At 39.3% G+C, this 25,514-nt stretch overlaps 1 protein-coding gene across 2 annotated transcripts; it reads left to right on the forward strand.

Annotated features, from left to right (window-relative positions):
- Window positions 1–220: 220 nt before the first annotated feature.
- LOC108895154 (C-terminal-binding protein 1) lies at window positions 221–12,013 on the forward strand (the record flags this gene model as incomplete). 2 transcript variants are annotated; one of them, XR_001962913.2, is given in 11 exon segments in its annotated part: window positions 221–375; window positions 2,522–2,666; window positions 3,923–4,026; window positions 4,462–4,564; window positions 5,093–5,217; window positions 5,907–5,996; window positions 6,520–6,650; window positions 6,977–7,104; window positions 7,603–7,717; window positions 8,420–8,490; window positions 8,891–9,029. XR_001962913.2 is itself a non-coding variant. In XM_018693792.2 (10 exon segments), coding segments are annotated over 10 exon segments (1,292 nt in total), but the record flags the coding sequence as incomplete, so codon positions are not given.
- Window positions 12,014–25,514: the final 13,501 nt, after the last annotated feature.

Below are 25,514 nucleotides of genomic sequence, written 5' to 3' on the forward strand. Positions count from 1 at the left end.
GGGAATTTTTTTTTCCAATACAACATTCCTAATTTCACTGAGGGTGATCGCAGCTGTGTGGGTGTTTCATCACAACAATAAAAAATTATGCAAATTAAACGCATTTGTACACTTCTACCACCTCTAACAATGAGGACTATGTACTGTCTTTGTCCTGTTTGTTATCACTTTTATTCTGCCCATCTAACACGATTCCCTTCTTTTGTGTGTGTTTGTTCAGGCATCAGGCCACCCATCATGAACGGGCCCATGCACCCGCGCCCCCTGGTGGCGCTGCTGGACGGGCGCGACTGCACTGTGGAGATGCCCATCCTGAAAGATGTAGCAACTGTGGCCTTCTGTGATGCTCAGTCCACACAGGAGATCCATGAGAAGGTAACACACTCAACCAGATAACACACTCAAACACACACACTCACACTTTGTAGGATCCTATGTTGACGTGACAATATTAACATACCAACTGGATGTAAAAGCATCTATTAGAAATGTTAATTTATTGTATGAAGCTGCTGTGCTCCTATTAACTGTAACATCTTTTCCACGCTCACACACAGACCTTCATGCTCTCCAAGTGCATGTCTTAATAAACTTCATATTTATGAACACATCACTCAACATCTAAAAGGAAAAGTAACCCTACAAGGCTTAAATTAACAATCCATATAAACTGATGTCAGGGATTCAGCAAAAAACAGACAGTTCAAACAAAGCACTTACAATTGTTTCAAAGAGGCACATTACACAATATCTGTCATAAAAAATCTCCCATACTCCTCCCTATATTTCAGGACAGCATAGAACACACAGTTATGGTGGTTGTGCTCCTCTAATCAAGCTCCACTTCAGCGCACACATTTAGATTTTTTCAGCAACTGTAAAAGGAATAGCTTCAAAGCATCCTTCTCTAATACAACAGATGCTACATCCATGTTTTCCTACAAGACATGCGATCGCCTTGTCGATCGACGAGTGATCTCTGTTCTGGAAAAATTACTGCTTATGCCACGTTCACGTCAGATCACATCATTACCAACCAAATGAGTCAGAAAGAGCTGTGCGCCTACAGTGCAACTCTGACTGAGAGAGGTGTCAACAAGCAGCTGCAAATCCACCATCACTGACAGTCTGAATCAACAATACAATATTTGCACCATTACAATATATTCAGCTAATTTAAAAGGAGTATGCACCGTTATGTATCCAGTTTCACTATTAAACTTCTCTGGATGCACACACAACACAGTAAAGCAGCTAAATCAGGCAATTTAAATATTAGGACAGCCATTTTTGGAATAATGCAAGAATGCTCACAGGTTGGAATACTAGGAGGTTTTCCTGGTATTACCATTCTACCTACATTGCAGCACTAGCACTGGAGATATCATCAGAAAAGGAGGATTTGAAGTTATCAAAACAATATTGGGCTGTGCATTCAGGATGCGTTATAGCTATAATTTACACTTTATAGGTGCTAAAGGATCAAAAGAAGAAAGAAAAAGTGATAAGTGAAGAAAAACAAGACGAGTACAGAGAGCAAACGTAAAATGTGGGTCAGGCTCAGATCTTGCCACAGCCACTATGGATTGTAAATGGGTTTGTATGTCTGGCAGGGTTACGTCTCGTCCTGGGTGTCTGCCAGGCACACTCTCTCTGTGAGCGCGCTCAGTAGGCCACGGCGTGGGAGAAACAGATGGCTCTCCCTTGCTCACCATGTATCTCTTGCTCTCTCTCTCTCTCTCCCTATCTGGCTCTCTAGTAAGCAGCCACCTCATTGTGTAATTAAAAGGGCTTCTTTATTGTAATTGAACCGCATGTCATTTTCACCCTCTCTCACACACATGAAGAGGAGGGCTGGCAACGTTAAAAAAAAAGACTGTTAAGATTAACTGAGAGTCAATTAAAAAGGTGACGGCTGACGGTGAACCTGTTCACACAGAGCCATGTATTCTTGTTCTATATGATAATCAAATCATCTGCTTTTTGAGTCACAATATTTCATTGTCAATTAAGACAATAAGCCATTATCCTGATTAGAGCCCACAGAGAATCTGACGAGAATGAGACTCCTGCTGATATCAGTCAGTTTCATTAATGTAAAAACACCTTATCTGGTTTCCTGTGGTCATAAAAGCTTAGTTTCCATGGTAATATCCAAGAAAGGCTGTTATTCCATGCAGGCAGGGATATTTAAAAACAGGATATTAAGATGATATAAACAGCACCTCCAGAACAAGCTTTAATCGAGACACTTAATGGAAACAGTGTGACAGCGAACTCAGTGAACTGTGGCTGCTTTTCGCAAAGCGACGCTTGACTTGTGCTCACACCTACACAAACACATGCTGATAACTTGGCTTTTACTCTTTGTCCATACAGTATGTAGGGGACATGTTCAGATAAAGCACTATATCCATGCATGGATGTGTATAGGCAAGCCTGTACCTCTCTGTCATTTAACTAACTGTGTGTATTTTGTTTGTGTGTGTGTGTGTGTGTGTGTGTGCGTGTGTGTGTTCAGGTGCTGAATGAAGCAGTAGGAGCTCTGATGTACCACACCATCACTCTGATGAGAGAAGACCTGGAGAAGTTTAAAGCTCTGCGTATCATCGTCCGCATCGGCAGCGGCTATGACAACATTGACATCAAATCAGCCGGGGAACTGGGTGAGAACACACACACACATACACACACACAAAAATAGCAACAGAGGAAGAGAGGGGTGTGTACTGGTAATACTGTGCTGTGCTCATTTGTTACACTATTAAAACCAAATTCATCACTGGCAAAGGTTTTATTCTTTGTAGCAATAATTGCAAGGTAAACATTAAAAATCCAGCATTCAGGTTACAAACTAACCCACCAGGAATGTGCGCTTCCATGTACAGAATTTGACAATTTGATGCTTTGTGTTGCTGCAAAAGTTGAGCCACCTTTAACTTTGCTGCTAAATGACTTCTGTTTGTTTCACCAGCACTGACTAAAAGATTTGAAAGGTGTTTTTTATTGTGTGGCTTACTGATTCAAAAGTTTAAAAAGCACAAACTAAATATAGATTTTGTATTTTATAATTGGAACTACTTTAAGTGTGAAGTGATTAAAAAAAAAAAATCTTTACACATTAATTATAATTGTTATGATTGCTCCACTACCTATTTAAACAGAGAAAGTAGATGCAGGAAGTTTAAAACAAAAGGCTGTTTTTCTATCATAGTTTTCTTATATCCTAAATGAAGTGGTCTTATTTAACCACATATTAGTTTCAGTTATTTCACTATCAAATGTTGCTTTTAAACTAAATTTTTAAATAATAATAGCTTCGAGGTAATATCATCAAGTATCATAAGTGTAACAGGCTTTATAAGTTAAGAAACAAGATGAAAGAGTGATGTCTATAATCTCCTTGTTTCTTATTAAAACAAATTTTTATCAGACAGTCTTTTCTTTCATTGTAACTATGTCTATTCATTATTCCTCTCTGAATCTCCTTTCATGTTCCTAATTGCCCTATTTAGGGTTTTTACAGTTCACTCTGTTGACATTACTATTAGGCACATTGTAAATCTGTTTAGAAGTTATCCTCGAAAAACATTTTCATCTCTACATTCCACTGGGTGCTGCCCATGTTTACAACAAGTTTGTAAAACTTTATAGAGAAAAAGTGAACTCAGTAAAGAATTTATTAAAAACCCATCTCTCTCCTGCACCAGTCAGAGCTTGACTAACCTCCCCTATCTTCTTCCACCAAGAGGCTCAGCCATTTGAAAGCTGCTAGCGGTGTTTGTAGAAAAAAACTGCTGACATCATGCCCTCAGCCTGCACTTCTCCACAAAAAAAGCTTTCACCAAAACTTCATCTCTCTCCTTAAATGGGCCCCCAAAAAAGCTATTTACTCATCCTTATCTGCTCTCTGGTCCTACAGGCATCGCCGTATGTAATATGCCAGCAGCTTCAGTGGAGGAGACGGCGGACTCCACGCTGTGTCACATCCTCACCTTATACCGACGTACCACCTGGCTGCACCAGGTGTGTAGCCTTGTGCGGCTGATAAAAGGGGATGAAATGAACTGGATTTCAAAAAACTAATTTTAAATGTATTGGTTAGAGGTGTGCGTTTGGTTATCACAACTTTAGTTTCGACAGTTACTAATAATTATCTACTGACAAAATCAGCAAAATTGAAACATTTCGTTTCCTTTAGAATGTTGCTGTATTTGAAAGACGTTGATGTAAGATGTAGAAGGTACAGTAAAATGATTTGTTCCTCAAATCAGTTATAAGCTGTAATTATTATTTAGACGTAATTTATTATCATGATCATAATGTCTAAAAAGGATTTAGACTCTGGTCTTTAAGTGCAAAGTCCTGACATTATGAAATATACCTAGATCACGTTAAGCTGTGATGTTTTTGTTATCTGTGTCATTTTTTCATGTAATAATTTACTGATAATTACTCCAGGCTCTCCGGGAGGGCACACGGGTTCAGAGCGTGGAGCAGATCCGAGAGGTGGCGTCAGGAGCGGCGAGGATCAGAGGAGAGACACTGGGACTCATAGGGCTGGGTGAGTAATGACTCGCCAGTGACCTCTATTTTTATTTTCTTAATTTGCTTTATGTGTAGCGCACAGTTCAGTTGGATAGTCAGGTTGTCCATCAGGCCGCTAGCCGAGGGAGACTTGAGGTTTTTAATCGAACTATTTTTTCTCTTTTTTTCTCCATTTTCATTTTGGGAAGTTTTGTCCTTAGCTCAGCTAAATTGGCTTCCCAAGGAGTTACTGCCAATAAAATATAAGCGGATTAAACCAGAAGTAGAATGCAAATCTCTCTTCCCTGTTCAGTCACAGCATTTTCCAGCAATAATGAGCAGACGTGTGCAGCCAGTGTTATGCAATTCGTACAAGGCAAAAGTCAAAAAAGGGAAATATTAGGTGCACAAAAATGTTAACTGTTGTATTTTTATGTTCCATTTTAATGAGTATTCATGTGTGTGCAATTTGTCTAAATGCACCTGTGTGTGTGTGTGTGTGTGTGTGTGTGTGTGTGTGTGTGTGTACTAATGAGTGTGCCTGTGTGTATTCATGTGTTTCTAGGTCGAGTGGGCCAGGCTGTAGCCCTGCGTGCCAAGGCCTTTGGCTTCAATGTGATTTTCTATGACCCTTATTTGGCTGACGGAGTAGAAAGATCCCTGGGACTACAAAGGGTCACCACACTACAGGTGCACAGGAGCACATATGCACACACACACACGAACACTGGGGTACACATAGTGGGGACATTTTGTTTGGGTGAAATCAGCAACCACCTGACCGTTTCCAGCAATGTGTTTTATGAAAAGAAAAAAGCAATCCTTCCATACCTGTAAAGCTTAATCAAAAATGCTACACCTATTACATCAAGAAGACAACAGTGAACTACCAGGGATGGAAAAAAGCCCAAGTCTTGTTTTTGCTCTTGAGACTCACACTGGTTTCAAAGAGGGATGCTGACAGCTTTAATTAAGTTTCCCTGCGTGTAACACCAATATCAGTGAACAGCGTCTCCCATGACAGCAACCTGACTGTCTCCTCTGGACCATTTCCACATAATTCCTGCCAGGATTTTAACCTGTAAGAACTCTGCACTAACATCTTCTTTTTACTAAAGATAAAAAAAATCCTCTTTGCTCACAAAACAGTCTTTACCAGCCACCATGTCAAATGTGTATTTACCAGTATGCTAAGTGCCTACTCAAAGTCCGTGGAGAAAGGGACATCCCCTTATCCTCATGGTCAGTTACTGCCACATTGTAATCTGTCTGCTGTGAAGTCTCTGCAGAAGTGAGCAGCAGTATGAAATGTAAGCAGAGGATAGAGAGGAATTTACTGACACCTCCCTCTATCTGTGTCTGTCTGTCTGTCTCCTCAGGACCTGCTCTTCCACTCCGACTGCGTGTCTCTGCACTGCAGCCTGAACGAACACAACCACCACCTGATCAACGACTTCACCATCAAACAGGTGGAGGCACAGCTGCACATACACACTTCTTACTGAGCACATACACACACTTAAATGATTTATTTATCCCTACATCAACTACTACAACCCAAGGCCATAAATATTAAAGAGGTGGATACCCAGGGAAACCAACTACCTACATACAGATGGATGAGGTTGCCTACTGCGTGTACTGCATACCATCACTGATACAGACAGGAAATAGCCTGTTGGTGACTCTTCTTCAGCCCAGAGGATTACAGCTCTTAAGCAAGTCTGACCTTGCTGGAGGAAAGAAGGTGGAAAGACAATGTGGATCAATAAAACATCACATATTTATTCTTGTGGTCTGGTTTCACTGGGAATTTCTGCACTGAGAACAGAATACATAATAAGTTTAGTTTCTCTGTGTGTGTACATTTTAAAGACCATTTGACCACACTGAGAAAAAAATCATTTCACTGTGCCTTTAAAATTTAAATTTTTATCTTATTGGATAAAAGTGAATCACTGATATATGAGTGTGTGTGTGTGTGTGTTAAAGATGCGTCAGGGGGCGTTCTTGGTAAATACAGCCAGAGGGGGTTTGGTGGATGAGAAGGCCCTGGCTCAGGCTCTGAAGGAGGGGAGGATACGTGGAGCTGCTCTGGATGTTCACGAGACAGAACCTTTCAGGTAATAAACTCACAGTTTATAATGGCATACTTTTACTGATTGTGGAATTAGTTGATTAAACAATTGGTAAAAAATTAATTGGCGTGTTCATAATTGAGTGAAAAACCTATTCAAGCAAAAACACCAACTTAAATGTGTTGCTGCTTTTTTATCTTGAATGAATATCTTTGGAATTTGACTGTTCATCAGACAAGATAAGCAATTTAAAAGCCAGAAATTATGACAGACTAAATGATTCACTAAGTAATTGAAAATAGACTTTTCAGTGACACTGAATCAATCATTTGTTGCAGCTGTAACTCGTTGCACTGTTTGTCTTGTGTCAGTTTCAGTCAGGGCCCGCTAAAGGATGCCCCCAACCTGATCTGCACCCCACATGCTGCCTGGTACAGTGAACAGGCATCGCTGGAAATGAGAGAGGAGGCAGCCAGGGAGATCCGAAGGGCTGTCACAGGTAGTACACACACACACACACACAGATAGAAAACATGACCCCTGCTGAAAAATGTAAACACAAATCTAAAAGAGATATTTTTAGGTGTTCCTCTGCAGTTGAGTGTAAACCGTCCCTTTCTTCTTTTAGCAGCGACTAAAAGGCCTTTCACAGTCCGCCTCCTTTTTTCACTCTCACAGCCTCCCTCTTTCTATCCTCCTTATCTGATTCTTTGTTCTTTCTCTCTTTTCCATTCTCTGTTTTGTGGTTTCCCTACTGGCTGTCTATTTACCAAGGGACTGTTCAATCTTGCCCACCTTTTGTGTCTCTACAGAAAGTTGGTTAGTGAGGTAGGAGAAAAAAAATCACACCTGTTCTGGGATGTAGAGCAGTAACACTAAGTAGTTCCCCTATGCACCTTACAGATCACTGGACCATTCATTCCATTTTTTTTACTTTAACACATCATATTTCTTTCTCCCTCTCTTCTTCTTTTGCACTGCCTCTCCTGTTTTTCAGGGCGTATCCCAGACAGTTTGAAGAACTGTGTGAATAAGGAGTTCCTCACCCAGAACAACCACTGGGCAGGAGTTGACCCAGCTACCGTCCACCCTGAGCTAAATGGGGCTTATAGGTAACAACACAAAAAGAAACCTGTAATAACTCATACAAAAGTTTCCCAAATCTCTTGGAAATACAGAGTTTGCAGAAATGCAAATGGCCCATCACAATGTTTCATGGCTCACAGATAAATCCATAAATGTATTGTTAGATATTTTTGGGTCAGTGTCTCTGCATGTCCACAGCTCAGTCAGCCAATAATGCATTTATCAGATTAGTCATCCACAGAAATTTACAGGCGCTACAACAACACAGTGGGTCTGAATACAAGTTGCCAGCATCCACCACCACCCCAGTGACCTCACCAGCAAACAAATATCAACATCAAGGCACAGCTTGCATCTTTCCCTATCTTTAACTGTTCTTTCATCTGTCAGTCAGTCACTTGGGATGCCCAGACCTGCAGTACCAGTTTGAGACCTGATCAAGGCATAATAGATCAATACTGCTGATATGAAACCTGATTCATCAAAGATCTTATGTTTCTTGTAATTGTTAAAACTAAAACTGCATCAACATTTCAGTATTTTGTTGATGCTGGGGATGAAGAGACGCTTCACAAATTCCTTCATCTCCTCGCATTATGCAAAATACTACAGGACCTTAACATTGCACCACAGCTTGTTTTATCACCCTCCCATGATATTTTGTATAATTTCTTAAATGGTCAATGCACACAAATTACAAAATAATATATTTTCCTACTTATCCCTAGAGGAATCTTGCCATGAAGATGGTTTTGTGATATGCTTCTCTGAGATTTTGCAAGCACGTCAATACAATAAGGTGAATCAAATTTTGTTTCTGGTGCTCATCAGCATTGAAAATTGACATTTAGAAAAATTCAACAATAGCATTTCGTAGGAATTACTGTCAACTGTAGAAACCCTATGAAAACAGTTGACATTGTGTTATCCAGAGTAATGAGGACACTGTGTCTGGAAAAAGATGCTGCTGTTTCACATTTTAAAAGCGAGAACCCAGATGAAATATTCATGGCTAGAGACCACTATGGAATTTTTGGGATTTAGTTGGAGGGACCCTTTGATAAAGCTGTTCAGCTGTCAAGAATATTTCAGTTGGATTGGCTTTACTAATTGAGTTTCAAGAAAAAAATCAAATATTTGTAACTGTTCTTTCATTTTCTTTCATTTCAGTCTCATATCTCTTTCTCCCTCCCCTCTAGGTATCCCACTGGAGTGGTAAGCTTGCCAGCCGGTGGCCTCCCGCCTCCGGTCGAAGGCATTGTGCCCAGCGCTGTGCCCATCACACACACCCTCCCGCCTGCCGTCACACACCCTCCTCATGCCCCGTCTCCTGGACAAAACACAGTCAAGCCACCAGAGGGCGACAGAGAGCAACATCCAAATGACCAACTGTAGCCACACACACACTCGCACACGCAAAAACACACACACACACTTGCCCGTGTTGTCTGATAACTGGGGGAGGTCAGCATGGCAACCGGTGTGAAAGCGGTGAGTTCCCTAGCAACAAGTTGTTATCAGACAGGTTCACAGAGTGTCAAGATCGACAGGTTGAGGTCCCCAAAAACAATCGATTCACAACTCTCTGGCAATTGGTTCCCAGCCGCCAGTTCACACTCCAAAGAGGAAGAAGAAGAGGATAATGATAAAGAGGATGAGGAGGAGGAGCGGATAGCTGTCGAATGCTCTAATCAAAGCACATGACAGTTGTCCTCTGCCCCAACCAGAAGTCCTGAGAAAGACTGTAAAACTCAAGGTCCGCAGGTTGATGTTCACATAAGTTTAGCCGAGTTTTAAATAGCTTCCTCTGCTAAAAAAAATAAATAAAAACAACTGTCTCTTGATTTGGAAAGAAAAAAAAAAGAATACTGAATCAAATTCTGCTGTTTTAGACTGTAGTGTGTCCAAAGTTAGAGGAGCAGGTTTCATGTCTTTCTCTCCTTTTTCTGTGTCCTTTCCTTAGTCTGATGTACAAGCAAAAGTAGTAGGTTATGAAATGAATGTAACCTGTCTGTGTACAGTTTTTAGACTTACAGCAAGAAGATACTGATATTTGTATTCCAGTCTTAACAAAAACAAGAGTTATGTGATCTCTCTTTATGTAGCCAAACTGGTTTGAGATCTGTTTGTTTGTTTGTTTTTTTTCATGTGTCCCCAAAATAACAAGCCCCCCAAAAAAGAGGCAGCTTTTTGCACACCATCTCAGGAAATTAAGTTTCCGCAGTTGGTATATAATTTTTTTTTTTTTTTTTTTTTTTTTTTTACATTTTTTTGTTTTAAAAATTCCTTTTCATGCCACTTAGTGCTTTTGTTTTCTACCTGCTTGCCTTTTCATGTCCCACCACATTAGAAAAAGAACTTTAACAAGAGCTAAAGTCGATCTAATGTTTGCTTTTCTTTGTTATGTTAAAGGGGCATGTGGTTTTGCTCTTGGGAGTTGTGTAAATGTTTGACCCAAATCAAGGGGGTTGCGGGAGGAAAGGCTGTAGGGAAGTGGCAAAATGGTATGCTTGTCTAGGGCGACTTCATCCCTAGTCTCAATTTTTAGTGGTTGCGTTACTAACTCTGTAAGACAAAGCAGGTCATCCTTAAGGTGATTCACTGAGAGTTTGTAGCAGCTTACAGTTCGAGAGACTGTGTCATAAAAGGTACTTATCTTTGCCTTCTTCATGTCTAATGATCCAGCACTTCCACAGTCACACATTTATTGTCATGAACAGTTCGGCACACCGAGGTTTACAAATGATGCACAGCATTCATAAATCAGTGTGCTGCTTCATGCTGTTAAATCAGTATTTTACTGAAGTTGCCCTTCTAGCTCCAGATGTGTTAAATCAGCCAAAACACTTGTGAAAACCTGCATCAAAAAACTGCTCTGCTTTCTGCCAAAAACATTTTCGGTTCCAATTTGAAGTTCAAATCACTTGTACAGACATCACATCCAGTTAAAGACTGTTAATGGTTACTGACAGATGAGGAAAAGTTGTGTGTGCTTAAAGTTAGGTCAAATCAAATTTTCATATGATCTGCACCCAAGTCGACCTTTTAAGACTTTTAAAAATGCTTTATGGCTTGTCAGTTTAAACTGCTTTCTAAAAAGAGAAACAACCCGCATATGCGAATGAAAAACTATGGTTTTATAGAAACGTGTGAGGCATCATACTGTATATGCACTATGAAGTAAAGGTGTTAAATGATAGCATGTCAGAATGTACGGATTGCTCCAGTCTAGTATCCCTTTAACATTTCATGATGGCTCCTTCCTGAGTATACCGTTTAGCCACCCTCTGTGGCCTCTGTGTCTATGTGTACATACGGTGTTCTGCCTGCCTGTGTCAATGTGACTTGGTTGTATCTGTGTCGAAAAAAGCAGCACTGGGAGGAGGGGTGGTGGCTAGTACTCTCCACAAGGCATCGTTACAAAGACTGCCATCTAAATACACAACTAAACACTATGTAAAGAACTAAAAATGCTTCACATCTAAAGTAGCAAACTGAGCCAGTAATCCAAGTTTTTACTGGTTACGTTCCCACAAAATGCTGAAATTGTTACAGAGGTAAAATATCTAAAACTTTTTGCTATCTCAAATATTTATTACTGATTCCAGCTCATGTGTTGTTGATGTTAGCAGGCCAGCTAAGTGATGGTGCTTTCTCGATCCCCTTCTACCAGCAGCTGAGTAGTTAAAACAGTTCACTGTTGCCTACCTGGTCGTCTTCATGGTGAGGTAGTAAGCGTAGCGATCAGGGATGGAAATTTCACTAGCCATTGGTGAGTATTTCTTCAGCACAATTTAGTGTTGAGTTCTAACTGGCCAGAATCTGAAGGGGCGGTCTAGTACAGAGGGTACTGATGTGACATTTAAATATCACTGTCAGGCTAGAGCCCCAAAATCCTGAAAGGAATGCTGGAATATTTTGAACTTTACTCTTAATCTCTCCTCACCAGACGCCTGTCATTATGTGGGAGAGAAACTCTTTGCCAGAACTTCCTAATATAAACTCTAAGCATTCCTTTATTCAAGCCGATGGGTGCCACAAGTAAAAAAAAAAAAAAAAAAAAAATCAGCAGACTAGCTTTTAAAGTGTCGAGGTGCTCCTTGAAATTCCATCCCTGGTAGTAACATACAGTCCACTGTTGCCTACCTTGGTCCCCTTTATGGTAAAGTAGTAGGCGTAGCAATATACAGTATACATAATCTATATTCTACAGTAAATATCATTATTTTTGGTCAAAACGGACAACCTGACAAAGATATGTTTGTGACTGTATGCATTTGTATGAATTATTTTAAAAGGAAATAAACTGTGGAAAGGTGAAATTTGTGTCTTATTATCCTTTTTTAGAAGGAGCTGGTTTTGAAGGTAGCTAGCTTTCTATTAGCATCTGTTTGCAATGCAAGTGAGAATTGATGATGTGGGAAAATGATACATTAAACATTATAACTACATTATGCTACATTCTTCTACATTATAGTGTCTTTGCAGGATGCAGTTTGAAAGACATGCTGTATCCCAATCACACTGCAAACTAATCCTTTAAAGTATGCACTACTAACCTTATAGTTTTTTGTGTTTTGGCACTAATAATACAAGAAACAGTGGCAGGGAATGATACAAGCCATGTAAAAGTGGAAAATGCATTATTTAAACATACTGCAAACTTAAAATTTGGAAAGGTTAAACAACATATTATTAATGCTTTTCAGGAACGCAAATCTAGTATATTTACTGTGCACACTTTTATTGCTTCTTCAGAGTGATAACAGCACCTACTGAAGTGGTGAAGAAATAAAAGTTGTGCTCCTCATCTATATAAAAGCAATTACTTACGGTCTCTTAGCTCAAGAAAAGTAGTAGTTACTGGTTGACTCCACCAGGTGTCACTAGCACAGCTACTGAACCCCTGCTGTGCACAAAGACTTTGAAGCCAACTTTAACATCTGAGTCTGCGCTGGCTCTGCTACTTGCATCTGTTTTCCAGGTTAATTTATTAAACCAATACATTTATATTCATCTTTGTGTGTTCCTCCAGACAGTGCACCTGTGTCACAGCAGTACAGGAGTTATCAATAACAACTACTTGTCAGCATACACAGTTACTGATTAGTAAAAAACAAAGCCTAATGTCATCAAATTAGAACTCATGAAATAAACAGAGGATCCATAATATGACATATTAATTAATAAGGAGTAGAAATAAATCATTGTGTGTGAAATACCTTTTATACTGACTGTGTAGTGGTGTAGTGTAGGGCTGGGTATCAAAACAAATCATCTAAAGGCCTAAAGATGAATCTAATGTAATCCAAAACATTGAACTCATTGAACTGAACAAATGAGAACTCTGGTTTACCTGCAATTATGTAAGTGTTCTTCCGATTGGATGTTTTCAGTGAGAAAATCAATTGGTTATGGCCTGACTCTAGATAAAAAAGAAAATGTCTCATACAAACAGTGGGAGGAAAATCATGTCTCCACAGAAAGGAGAGCCACAGAGACTTGACTTGAGATACATACCTTAGTACATATAGATTAGATTATACTGTTTTATAGATTACTGCCCGCCTAAGTGACCTCAGTTAGAATAAAGGTTTTCTATGTAGGAATAGGATATGGCATCAATATTCAAGAATCTCTTCAACAGTTAAAAGCTGAAGTTTTGAGAGGCAGGAGCCAAATCTATTCCTCTGCTGTCTTTGTAGAAATGGTTGTTAACTGCCAATCACGTGAAACCTCATCTTGAACTGGCCGTAGCTGACTTCAGACATGGAAAGACTTCTTACTACTACATCTTTGTGTTTGTTTTTCTCTTTATCTATCTTTTTGTTCCCTACATATCCTAAAATCTCTCCATTGCACTCTTTGTCCCATCCTCTCTCCCTCTCTGGTTCATCCATTCAGGGTTACAGCCACTGGAACAGGCTCTCCAGCAGCTGGAAACTCAAGATGGTTTAATCTAAACCTCAGGAAGCAGGATGGGAACCAGATGCAGTAAAAAACAAAAACAGGCAGAGGGCACGTTTTATTCTACTAGCATGGGGACCTCCAAAGGGCACTGTGCAAAGGGGAAGAGAAATTTTTCATGAGTCTATTGGAACTTTAATGGAGGAAATAAGTGTCTGCTTAAACCTCAAGACCAAAAAATGTTACCACCAACCATCATCAGACTTAAATTCAAAAATTAGACGTGTAAGTCCTAAATGTGCTCCGAACAGTCACATCTTCCATTGTGAATATCGACTAAGATTTAAGAGACCCTGGCTTCTTAGAAGAAAAGGAAAATTTGGGGGAAGGATAGGCGGATGACTAACGCTCTCCGTTCCTTCAGGAAATACCTTCAAGCTGCCCTTGGGCAAGGCACTTAACTTTAATCCATGTTATAGCACAATACTGTTTAACAGGGTTCAAGTGGAAGAGTGAGGCTTTTTGTCCTTGTTAAGAACTTGACTGTCAGACAAGACAGTCTGGGGCACGAAGGGAACAAATGAAACTGCTCTTTCAAATGGACACCTTTACCAAACAGTAAGCTTTTGAAAAGTTGACAGATAGTAGAAATAGTGGCTGATGGTGAAACCTTTACTTAGGCTAGCTCCTTTTTATTTTTTTGCCATCTCAAATTTCCACTAACAACATAAATCACACTGAGTTTTGTTTCTCTACAGATTGATCTAGGTTTATTTTGTTGTTGATCCACTTGTATTTAGCTGGACAAGATGCTTGCAAGCTTGAATACTACCTGAGGTTTGGTACACACAAAATAATTAGTTTCTTATTGTTTGAACTAATGACCAGTGGTGGAAGAACTGCAAACTACGATCCCTTATTCAAATAAAAGTAATAATATCACAGAGTAAAAATAGTCAGTTACAAGTATAAGTCCTACATTCAAAATTCTACCTGAGTAAAAGTACAAGTATTAGCAGCAAAATATATTCAAAGTATCAAAATTAAAAGCCCTGACTATGCATTATGACCTTGATTTATGGAGCCTCAAAGACAACATTTTTAAAAATCCTATGTGCAAAAGGTAACAAGAAAAAATAATAATATTCAGGGAAAATAATTTTTTTGACAAGTTACCTGCCAACCTGTTAAGCATCCACAGCCTACTGACTGCTGCTGCCTCCAGTTCAACAAGTTTCATACAATATCATACAAGTTTTAGACCACACACTTAGATCACCTATGACATGTTAATTCCTTGTGTCAAATTTGTACCGTCTCTGTTGAAAGAGCTGAATGTGACAAAGACATATGTGTGCATGATCTGGGTGCAGGCTTTAACAGATGAACTGGTTGATGATGGACATGGAGGAAATGGGTGGATTTTCACAGTTCCTCCTTGCATCTCCATTTTCGTCTCCCTCTGCTCCTCTCACCTTTCCTCTCCCATCTCCTCTCGCCTCTCTGTGGTTTCTTCTTCCTATGTTTTCGCTTCTCTTCTGCTTTCTGTTCTATTCTCTTCTCTCCTCAACTGGGCACAGTCCAAATAAAGCTAAACAGAGGATTATTATCCACAAAAAATGTGGTGGAATACGGCAGCCGCGCTAACACTGAGAAGGTGAGGCACCCAGCTGAGATGAGTTCCCCCACCAAATGCAGGATTTCCATTAGCATTTGTTTCAGTGGCAGGTTTCAGTGTCCAGTGGGTCCACATACTGTTTCATAGGGCCCTTATACCCTGCCAAGAAAAATGTCTGGTGGTTAATAAATACCAGACATGTGCTTGTAAAGGCTGGCTGCTGCCTGAAAGGTGCAAACTCCATTGCCTGCTTTGGCAGGTCACCATTATTTTGTTGGTGGAAAGCAGAAATGGGGCACTTCCAATCTGCCTGCTATTTTGTCTCAATTCATCCATTTTTACAGTGATAACTGGCCACCAAATGTGTTGTGGCACCAGAGCAGCCAAACTGCATAATTAAAACTGAAAGTAAAATGTCAACAACGGAGGGGAGTTAGCTTTAAAATCCCCCATTTCTTTGACCTCTGAATAGTTTTGGCAGCAGCTGCTACCAAGGTGATGATACGGAGATGTAGCACAAAGATCCTGCTGGATTTTGTCCATTTGCTAGAGATATTTAAACCTTTTGACTGCAGCTGTCAACTGTAACGCCAAACACACAGGGTTTTGTTGATTTTATGCCCCTGAATGCCTCATTCAATTTCTGAGGGTTTAACAAGGCAAAAACACTGGCTCTAACTCCTCAACTGGGTCTGGTAAAGTAGATTATATTGTTATCTCTGGCCTAATGGGTCTTGTTAGACCCATACAAAGTTGGAAGACCCTGTGCAGTAGTTTATATGAAAAATAAATAGACTGCTGGATAGGGCCTGCGCTGCTGGAGAAACCACAAGGAATCAAATGAGAGGATGAAGATTATGAGAAAGACAGCTAAAGACACAAACAGAAAGGAGGGAGAGAAGGCAGAGGAAGAAAAAGATGGAGAATGATTAATGAGGTGACAAAGGTCCCTCCACTAAAAGAAGTAATTTCTGTTACTGCAACACAACACATTTTATTAATCTCGAAATCAGCTCTTTTTAATTACTCTGTTTACATTTTTCAGTGGGAGCCCTGGTCACGTTTTCTCATTTTCCCTCAACGTGTTGTGTAAGTGTGTGTTTGTGCGTGTTTCCCAAACAAGCCTGTGAAGGTGGTGACCCACTTTCAGCAGCCAGGTTTCTGGGGTTTTCTGTGTGTGTGTGTGTGTGTGTGTGTGTTTTTTTGTTTTTTGTTTTCCTGACCAAAAGTGTCAGAGGTAGGAGGAGCTGACACTTGACAGACACCATGTGTATCATATAAACATACACACACAGAAAAACACACACATAGATGTGACACTATATGCATGCGCAGATACACATGCATAAAAATGTCAAAATAGGGTAAACTAAATTCAGGAAACACTGTATGCTTAATAGTTGTCTTAATGGAGGGCTGGACAGTATAACCTAAAATTAGTATCATGGTTGGTTAAAATATATGGCGTGCATACACCCATTTGTGACTGTGATACCCAGGATAGATCTCCAAAACATTCAACCTGGGAACAGGTTGAACAGGCTAAAATCAACAAAGAAAGCAATTTAGGCTTAAAGTGATCTTTCAGACAATTTCATCTTAAAGGAATTCCTAGCATTGTGATTAATTGTACAAAAATGGACAGAAGTTTTGACAATGAAAAAATGACAGCTAGAGAAAGACATTCAATGCCTGCTTACACTGTTGCCTCAGCACACGGAGCAAATGTCTGTATGAAGTGGGTTTTCTTGTAGGATTAGGAATTAAGTATTTGAGAGAGAAAGGAGTGTCAGTATATAGGTGTCGTACTGATGTACATGTCTGAATCTTAACATAAAAATGTGTCTTTACAAAGTTTTGTCTAAAAAGCAATGCAATTTTCTGTGCAGATACAGAAATATGATCTAAAACTGTAAAACTCTGGAGCACAGTTCTTGTGTGGTATGTTAGCTGGAGTCAGATCTTCCACTCATAATAGCAGTGGCTGGGGGGGTATCAAAACTTCACATGAGGTTTAAAGACATTGCAAATTCTTGCAACTTAACCCACTGCCTCAAAATAAGAGCCTGTTTTCATAGACTTTTCTTTGTCTTTCCAAAGTAAAACCAAAACAGCCTTGTTCAACTTAATCCCAAACAGGATATTTCCAAGAAACATTTAACCATCTGCAGAAGCACCCAGTACTGCGTTTGAACAAATCAAGAGTAGGTTTCTTCTAAGAATAAGCGGAGAATAAATTCAGATCACATGGCAGTGCTTCACTCCATCATAGATTAATAACAGCCTGTTTTCCAAACGTTGATCCAGGAAGCTGTTTCAGAGACGACTCCTTCACATGACTTAGAGTGTAAAGGCCAATACAGGCGATCTTTCCTATTATACACACGTGGATATACAAAGCAGACAGACAGGCATACAGCCAGGATAATTGGTAGCATGTCAGTAATTGTAGAGACACAGGATTATGCATTTATCCTCCAACAGTTCTGCAATGGGACCTCTACAGCCAGATTATCTAGGTCTGCATGGTCAATACAATTTAAAGTCATACTGCTGATTTTTGACCCACTTAATCTTTTTCAGGTTTACAAAAGCATTTGGCGATCTGTAGCATGTTGCACCAGCTGCACTTTGATTGTTTTTAGCATCACCCTGGCACTAAGTTTAAACCGAGCCTCATTTTAACTAGCGTACTGGACTCTATGGTGGACTACAGAGAAACACCATAGAGAGGTCATTAAAACATATCAGACAACAAAGATTTGCAGGTTTATAGGGCACGCAAAAATAAAGTTAACATGATAAAACAATACTTAGACATTGTTCATGACTTTTTCTTTCCAAGTCTCTCTTGTCAATGATTGTACTGACCTTTGATGAAGGGGATTTGACAGAAATCGTTTCTCTAATGCCTTTTAAGCACAAAACTTAACTAAATAGTTAATGTGAGAGGGGAAATAGAACTTTTTTTTGTCTAACTTAAAAGTAAATTGGCCTTGCCAGGTTAGGGACTTGAACACTCAACAACATTTAGGACACAGGTAGGACATGCCAGTAGGACTGTCTTTTTTTTAATCAAAATTAAAACTTTAAATTGAACATGGGGAAAAATTTACACTGACCTGTTTGAATTCAAAATGTTGGTCACTTCTTTACTCCTCATATTGACAGACAACTTCTCCTCACTCTAAATGGCAACTGTCAATCACCTCTGAGCCATGTGTGAGTTCTTTTGAGCATTAACTAATATTAACTTGACACACAGCTGCCCAGGAAACATTTAGAGACTTAGTACCCAAATTACTTTGGAACCCTTGCAACATGGGCACTATGCTTAAAAGGCTTATACTGTATCTCACACACAGCTCTTTCTACATTGAGGTAAACCTACTCAAACTAAAGCTGAGATTTGACATTTAAATATACTGTCTAATATTTTGTTTCTAATTGAATATGCTGCCGGACCAGGAGAACAAAAACTGTGTAGCTAAAAACATCTGAAAACAAAGATGAGTAGAACTCTGAGACTAGAAAATAAGTGGGTTGGTTCTCTGGTTGGTTCGCATTAGAGACATTACTGTGAGTGATTAAATTTATCCATGATTACAACAATTTCCATCCCAACAATGCCAAGTTATAGCAATACTGCATGTTATGTCTAAGGCCTTTTCTCATCAGTCTCTCATCTGGTTTGTGTTTCTACTGAATGTCAAATACACAGGTTTCAAATTCACGTGACAGGGATGATCCAGATAATAATGTTATCACAGCAATGCCATATGTGTTATTTCAGTCTTAACAGAAAACCAGATCTACTCTCTGCAGAAAATTGCTTAAAAAGTTGAAACAAACAGCTTCAGATTTGATCATAAAGCTCTGACTCATAGGTCTTTCAATGAGAGAGAGGGAAAAAAAGAGGTTAATCTTCTAACAAAGAGTGCAGCTGATAAACAGACTTTCTTTATGATGAAGATTCCAACAGCATGGCTTTTCTGGAGGCCAGATGTATATACCCTTCTTGTTTAGAAGTGATGACAGTGTTATGCAAAAGACTCTGTTTCTTCAGCATTGTATCTGGGTTACACCTCTGGTTCTAATGACTGTAAAATGGATGGAGATTATGATTCTTTCCAACAAGTGAGATGCTGTAATATCCGCAGATGCAATGATGCAGCAAATACTTTGCCTATGTTCTATGTGAATGAGTTTGTTCTTGTGCCCTTGACCTTTAATCAGCCCAATAGGAAGAGTGATTGTAACATCCAAAATGGGGACATTTTTGGTGCAAACCACGACACGTTCCTGACTTGGACAGAGTTACTGTATGTAGAGTTGTACAAAGTCATATGTTCACAGTAAATACTGGCCAAACTACTGCAGTGTTGCTGGCAAGGATAAGGTTTATGAATAACGAATGAAACAAGTCACTTAAATGCATGAATGTACATGGTGTTTGAATGTCAGAGTAAGAATGAGATTTTTCTGTTACCATAATGGTGTATCTCAACTGAGAAGAACAACTGTCCTTCACAAGGTTATTTGAGGATAATTAGGAGAGATAGGAGTGATTCATTTGACCTCCTATCCTTCACATAATGAGCGCTCCACCAGGGGGACCAGATTCAAATGAATGTTTATAATCGCTGCTACACTCACACACACACACACACAATAATATGTACTGGGGAACTTCTGCAAGGATGAACACAGTTGGATCCAAACTACATCCTGCAGCTCAATTTGCAAATTAAAAAACATACAGCTAATATTTATACACCTGAATGTGTGCAAACAGCTGCTGTTTAAAGATCATCGCTGCAGCATCTTCTGTCTTCATTAACCTCCGAGCACAGGTCAGGCAGACAAAGAGGGAAAGAGACGGACAGGTACAGAAACAGAGGTGGTGGGTTTTCCTCTCAGTCAACCCCCTTTCAGCTGTCAGATTACTGGTTTGCAGTTCTCACATCCATCATCATTATTTCATTAAAAGAGAAACCTGAGAGACACCGGCTGGCAAGGTCATTTACACAGAACATAGTACAGTAACTGCTCACACCTATGAAAACAAAGTATGGACTCTATTACTCTGTCAAGACGTCACAGGAAACCAGAGGTAGGAAGAAACAGATTATGGTGTTACAGTAATCTCATTAAAATATAATAACTCTTATCTTACTGCAACCCTTCACAAATTCCAGTTACATAAAAGTGTCAGTGGATCAGATTTTTACTCGATTTTACACTATGTACGTCATATAACTGCTGTGCATTTGAGATAATAAATTGTTTCAACACTGCATAATGTATGAGGCTAGGCAAGGGCTTAGAAAAACCTTCAGAAAGTGGCGGAGTAACCAAAAACCTACAGTAACCCTCAGCAGTGATTTATACTTTGATACAGGAAGACCAGGGAGGGACAGGAAACTACATTTATTTTATTAATTGACCAACGTGGGTGATGGATTCTCAACTGTAACACAAGCCAAGTGGTTTAGTCTCATTTTAGGTATTGTATACCTGAACTGAGAAAGTTCTATTCCTTAATCAATGTAGCTTTTTTCTTTCAGTTAAAAAGACTATAAGTGTTTCAACTGTGCAAAGCATATTAGCGCTAATGAAGGCTGAACCTTGTAGAACTCGCAGCTTTTTACTCCATTTTCCCTTGAATGTTCCTCAAATGTCAGCATGAATCAAGGCTAATACCTTTTTGGCAAAAGACATCTCAGTAGTACATAAAAAGGTTACAAAAGAAATTGGCCAGAACCAACTCTGGCAATACCACACCCACTAAAATGAGAAAGTAAAGTTAGCTAATTGTCGAGGGCATTCTGGAGTTAAGAGAGGAAACTTGTGGCTGAAAGGTCATGTGCTCAAATCTGTGATCGAACCTTTGACACCTAAACACAATCTGGCCTCCTTTTGTGTCTTACTGCATTGTTCACAGCGCTCCTGTTGATCTACACTGATTGTACAAAATATTATAAACTTATCATCTATAATACAAGGGATCAATGCAACAGTATAAGCCCCAATAAATGGAGTTTTTTTTCCCTCAGTGAAAGCCTTTGACAAATTGAAATTTTGACTTGATGAAGACGCTAGATTAACAGTCAGGATATCATCCAGTAGTTGTTCTGGATTCTACTCAAAGACCTTGCACTACCCTTTGGCACCTCATATGCCATTCTACCTGAATGTCACCACCACAAATCCCCTGATATTCATGGCTCCTGGCAGCTTTGGTGACTGTGATATTGAATTGCACCTGCTTTGACACAATCCAGGTATGAACTGTCTCAAAGCTCAAAAATCCTCCTTCCACTGTCCAAATCCCTCATGACAGAGGGCGATTTATTGGGTGAGCCCAGCGGAGGGATCAGAGGTTTCATTTGGGTTCACCTGGTCAGCCAGGTTTCATGGAAACAGCAGGTGTTCCTGATAGTTTCTTTCTGGCATTTGGTGTATGGCTCTGCTCTTAAGAATTGCAGGATTTCTGGGCAGGGGAGCAGCATTACCTAATGGTTCCTCAGAGAGGGACAGTAAATCCCTGAACAGAGAGGGACACCAGAAACACAAGATGATGTTCCTGGCTGACTCAGTGAAAGCTGATAAGGTGTGCAAGGTGTGTGTCAGAGCATCTAGTGTGTCAGTACGCTTTTGGTGTGTGCGTGTATATGTTGTCTGTATTAAAGTCTCTTGTGTCTTGTCCTGAAATAATGCCATGAAGAAATGTCTGTATTTTTATGAGATTTCACGAGTGTGTTTTTCTTCAGTACAAATCTCCCTTCACATAATAAAAAACAGAAAGTCTATAAATTTTGTTTCTGCAGACATCTGGTCCAATATCAACCAGATCTTCACTGAAATTTTTGTATGTGTTCTTGCATTTTCATTCATCCTGTTCTTTATTCATGAGCACAGTCATGTCATTGCATGGCTGCACAAAAAGTGCATGATATCCACTGTTATTCGGCGCATTGGTACTTTGCCAGTGTCATCTAAGCGTGTGTTTATCCCAGTAACATCAACAGGCCATCAATCCGGCTTTAATTTACAGAACTAACTGCCTAGAGTTTCATATGCCGCCGGGGGAATCAGTACAAAGCATCACTGTCCAAGTGTCATTATGCAACGCCTCGGTTTTGTGGAAATCTTGTATAGTCACTTTTGGCTTTTGCTTCATTTTCACCTTGACTTTAAAGCTGACATCATCCCCAACATGCTGAGGAGTGATATGACCTTTATGTCTGCAGAAACCATTCGAAGCCTGTTGTGGAATTTTTTAAAAATCCGTTGGCGTCACTTGGAAATGAGAATCGTTTTTCTTTGTGCTGCAAAAGCTATCCATCTTGACAAGTCATTCAGTGTAGTGTTGAGTATTAAATCTTATTTCTCTTAAAGCAAGGGAGGCAATGTCTGCCAGAGGGGTGAGGTAGTTTCACTGAAGCAAACAATGGCTTGTTTAAGCAATTTTCAAGTGATGTTATCTTGATACCTCAGGAGAAATATCATTCCTATTTCACAATGTCACCACTTTAAAAATATTCCTCAAACTGCACTGAAACCAGAAAAATTATCACGCATTTTCACCTTTTTCTTTAGCGAAAACCAAATTTTAAGATGGATTTTTTTTTCTGGGGTGAAAAGTATACGTCTTCAGAGATTTAAGGTTTTCTTTTGACTGCAGTGATAATTTAATATCCTCCCCTGTCTCTTCATTTCCAAACTATTAGTAACTCATCTGTATCAAAGCCTGACAGCTGGACAGACTTCTGTCCAACAGATTTCTGTTCCCCTCCGTCACTGAAAGACGTTCCAACAATCACAAGTCAAAGACCAGAGGACCTCACATTGGCCGATTCTTCAGTTGTGGTATCCTCAGTATCGAGTATATTATTTCTAACGTGGGGAAAGATCAAGGGACTAATGTTCATTGTACCATTCTGGCTATGAAATGTCTAATTCAGATTTTATCTTCACCTAACAAAAATTGATGAGTCTGAACATATGTAGTTCATTTTCATCAGTTGCTGATGTTACTGAGCAGCTCCACTACAGCAGTGCTCAAAAAATGACCTCTCCCTTTAGAGACAATCCATGCACAATTACCACAGATGTTACATTTTAAAGCTGCCTTCATTTTCATTTATACTTACCCTTTAATTACTGATGTGGCTTTTACCAATTCAAACCTGTTTTAAATGCAAACAGCGTTTAACAAACCACAGGTCTCGTTAACATGCGAAATAAGGATTATCGTCATTAAACATACATCAACAAAGGATATCCTTGGACATCTCGGATACAGGAGATTATATTGGAAAGGCAAGTTAAATAACTGGAAAGCAGCAGCTTTCTTTATCAGATTTCTACAACAGACAGGTTTTGAGCAGGGTACTGTCAATCCAACCACTCTTGGGGGAAATTCTCCTTCTGGGAGAAGATACATGTCCCTCAAGGTATAAAGAAATAGGTTCCTTTGTTCCAAGTGCAATAAATGTGCTTAATTTGCACAAAGCTTCAACTGAGCTGCTTGAATGCACTTAATTATGGCTACCATTCCAGTGGTTTGACACCTTTAACAAACAGATATATCTTTTTTTATTTGATTGTTTGCTGTAATTGTTGTGATCACGATCCGCTTGTCCGCTTGTAGGCTTTGTTCATGTGTGTTTTGCCCTCTGCTATAAGTCAAATCTCCCTTCGAGGGACAATAAAAATCTCTGCACATAGTACTGAATGTACAGTACTATATGCAGCAAGCATGCAAGGATTACACAACACAGCTGTGTAGCACTGTAGAAAGTTGGATTTGATCATTTTGTACTTTTATTGGATGAGTTTTTTAAAATGTTTTTCTTATTATTAATAAACGAACATATTAACTAATCATATATAATTCTTGCAGTCTTTGGGAACACACACAAACCCCAGGTTGAGATTGAGTGCCTTTCTTAAGGACAACCACACTTGATCTACTGAGTGTGGAAAACATGTTTTCTCTCTGTCCTCCTCTTTGCTTTCACCCTCTGCTTTTCCATCACAATGTGGATTTTAGTTACATAACAGAATCACCTGACTTATTTTAGTCAAATCCTACTTGAGTAATGTTTCATTATTGATGATAACTACTAAATCTAAAGCCTCTTGCAAGTGATCCATCATTAGATTGAAGGGAATACCTGCTAAAGCTTTTACTTGTAAACCCTGATGGTTTTACAATATAGGTGCATGAGGACATGACAGCGTAACAACTTCCCATCCAGCTATAGTATAAGCGGAAAAATAGAGTCATTACCATCAGTATGTGTGTCCTATTCTTCCAACAAAAGGATATCATTCTTAGATATGTTGTGACATGTTATGTAATTTCAACAACCAGTGAGCTAAGTCCTTCATCACTGAAAAACTTAAGGCAAGTTGCTGAGATACATCTAGATGTCTAGATATGATGGCCATCCATGGACAACTGTCATGTTTTCACTAACTCAGTGAGGCCATTAGCATCAAAAGGTTATTTACTGTTACACTTATCATCTCTCTTATATGTTTAATAGCTCACTGTGCAAATGTTGCAAAAGCCACACACTGGTAAGATGAGATGCTTATTGAAAATCTTTATATGGAATGGAAATCCCTGTCTGGAGGTTGAGTGTTTAACCCATTAAACATTTTCCTGTTTAGCGCCACAAAACCTCTGCATTATAGTTTTGTCCAGACCTTGATGTTAATAATTAGCCTCAATCCTCAAACCAGCATTTAATCATCATGAAGAGTCCAGTCAAGGTCTCTGTGTGCAGTACATACAAACCTGATTGTTTTACCACATCATGTTCAGAGAAAACAGCAATCGGTTTACTCCAGCTGTAATCCTTTGATTACATAATCAGAATTTATATAAACAAATCAACAACAGCAGTTTTCCAGAATACATTTGTAATGTTTAATTACTTTGGAGGCAGGCGTGTACTCTGATTTTGATTCTCATCTTCAACCAGGACTGGGTGATAAGGCCTCAGAATATTGCAAATATTTTTAGGCTACACTACACAAAATATATGATATCTCAATATTTTGAAATCTCCTCTAAAGCACTTCATACATCTTCAATTTAAACCTTTGATGCATATAATCACACCACATTTTTAACAGCTGTTAAATGAAAATAAACAACAGCATGATGTAGGCCTACATACTGCAGTCTAGCACTGAAACAAAATTATGGTACTGCTACCTTTTTGTGGCAATGGTTTTGCTGCATATTTTGCAGATAGTCTCTGTTTGTTCAGCATCTTCTT

This window comes from Lates calcarifer, unplaced genomic scaffold (assembly GCF_001640805.2).
Source record: "Lates calcarifer isolate ASB-BC8 unplaced genomic scaffold, TLL_Latcal_v3 _unitig_3934_quiver_1810, whole genome shotgun sequence".
NCBI lineage: Eukaryota > Metazoa > Chordata > Actinopteri > Centropomidae > Lates > Lates calcarifer.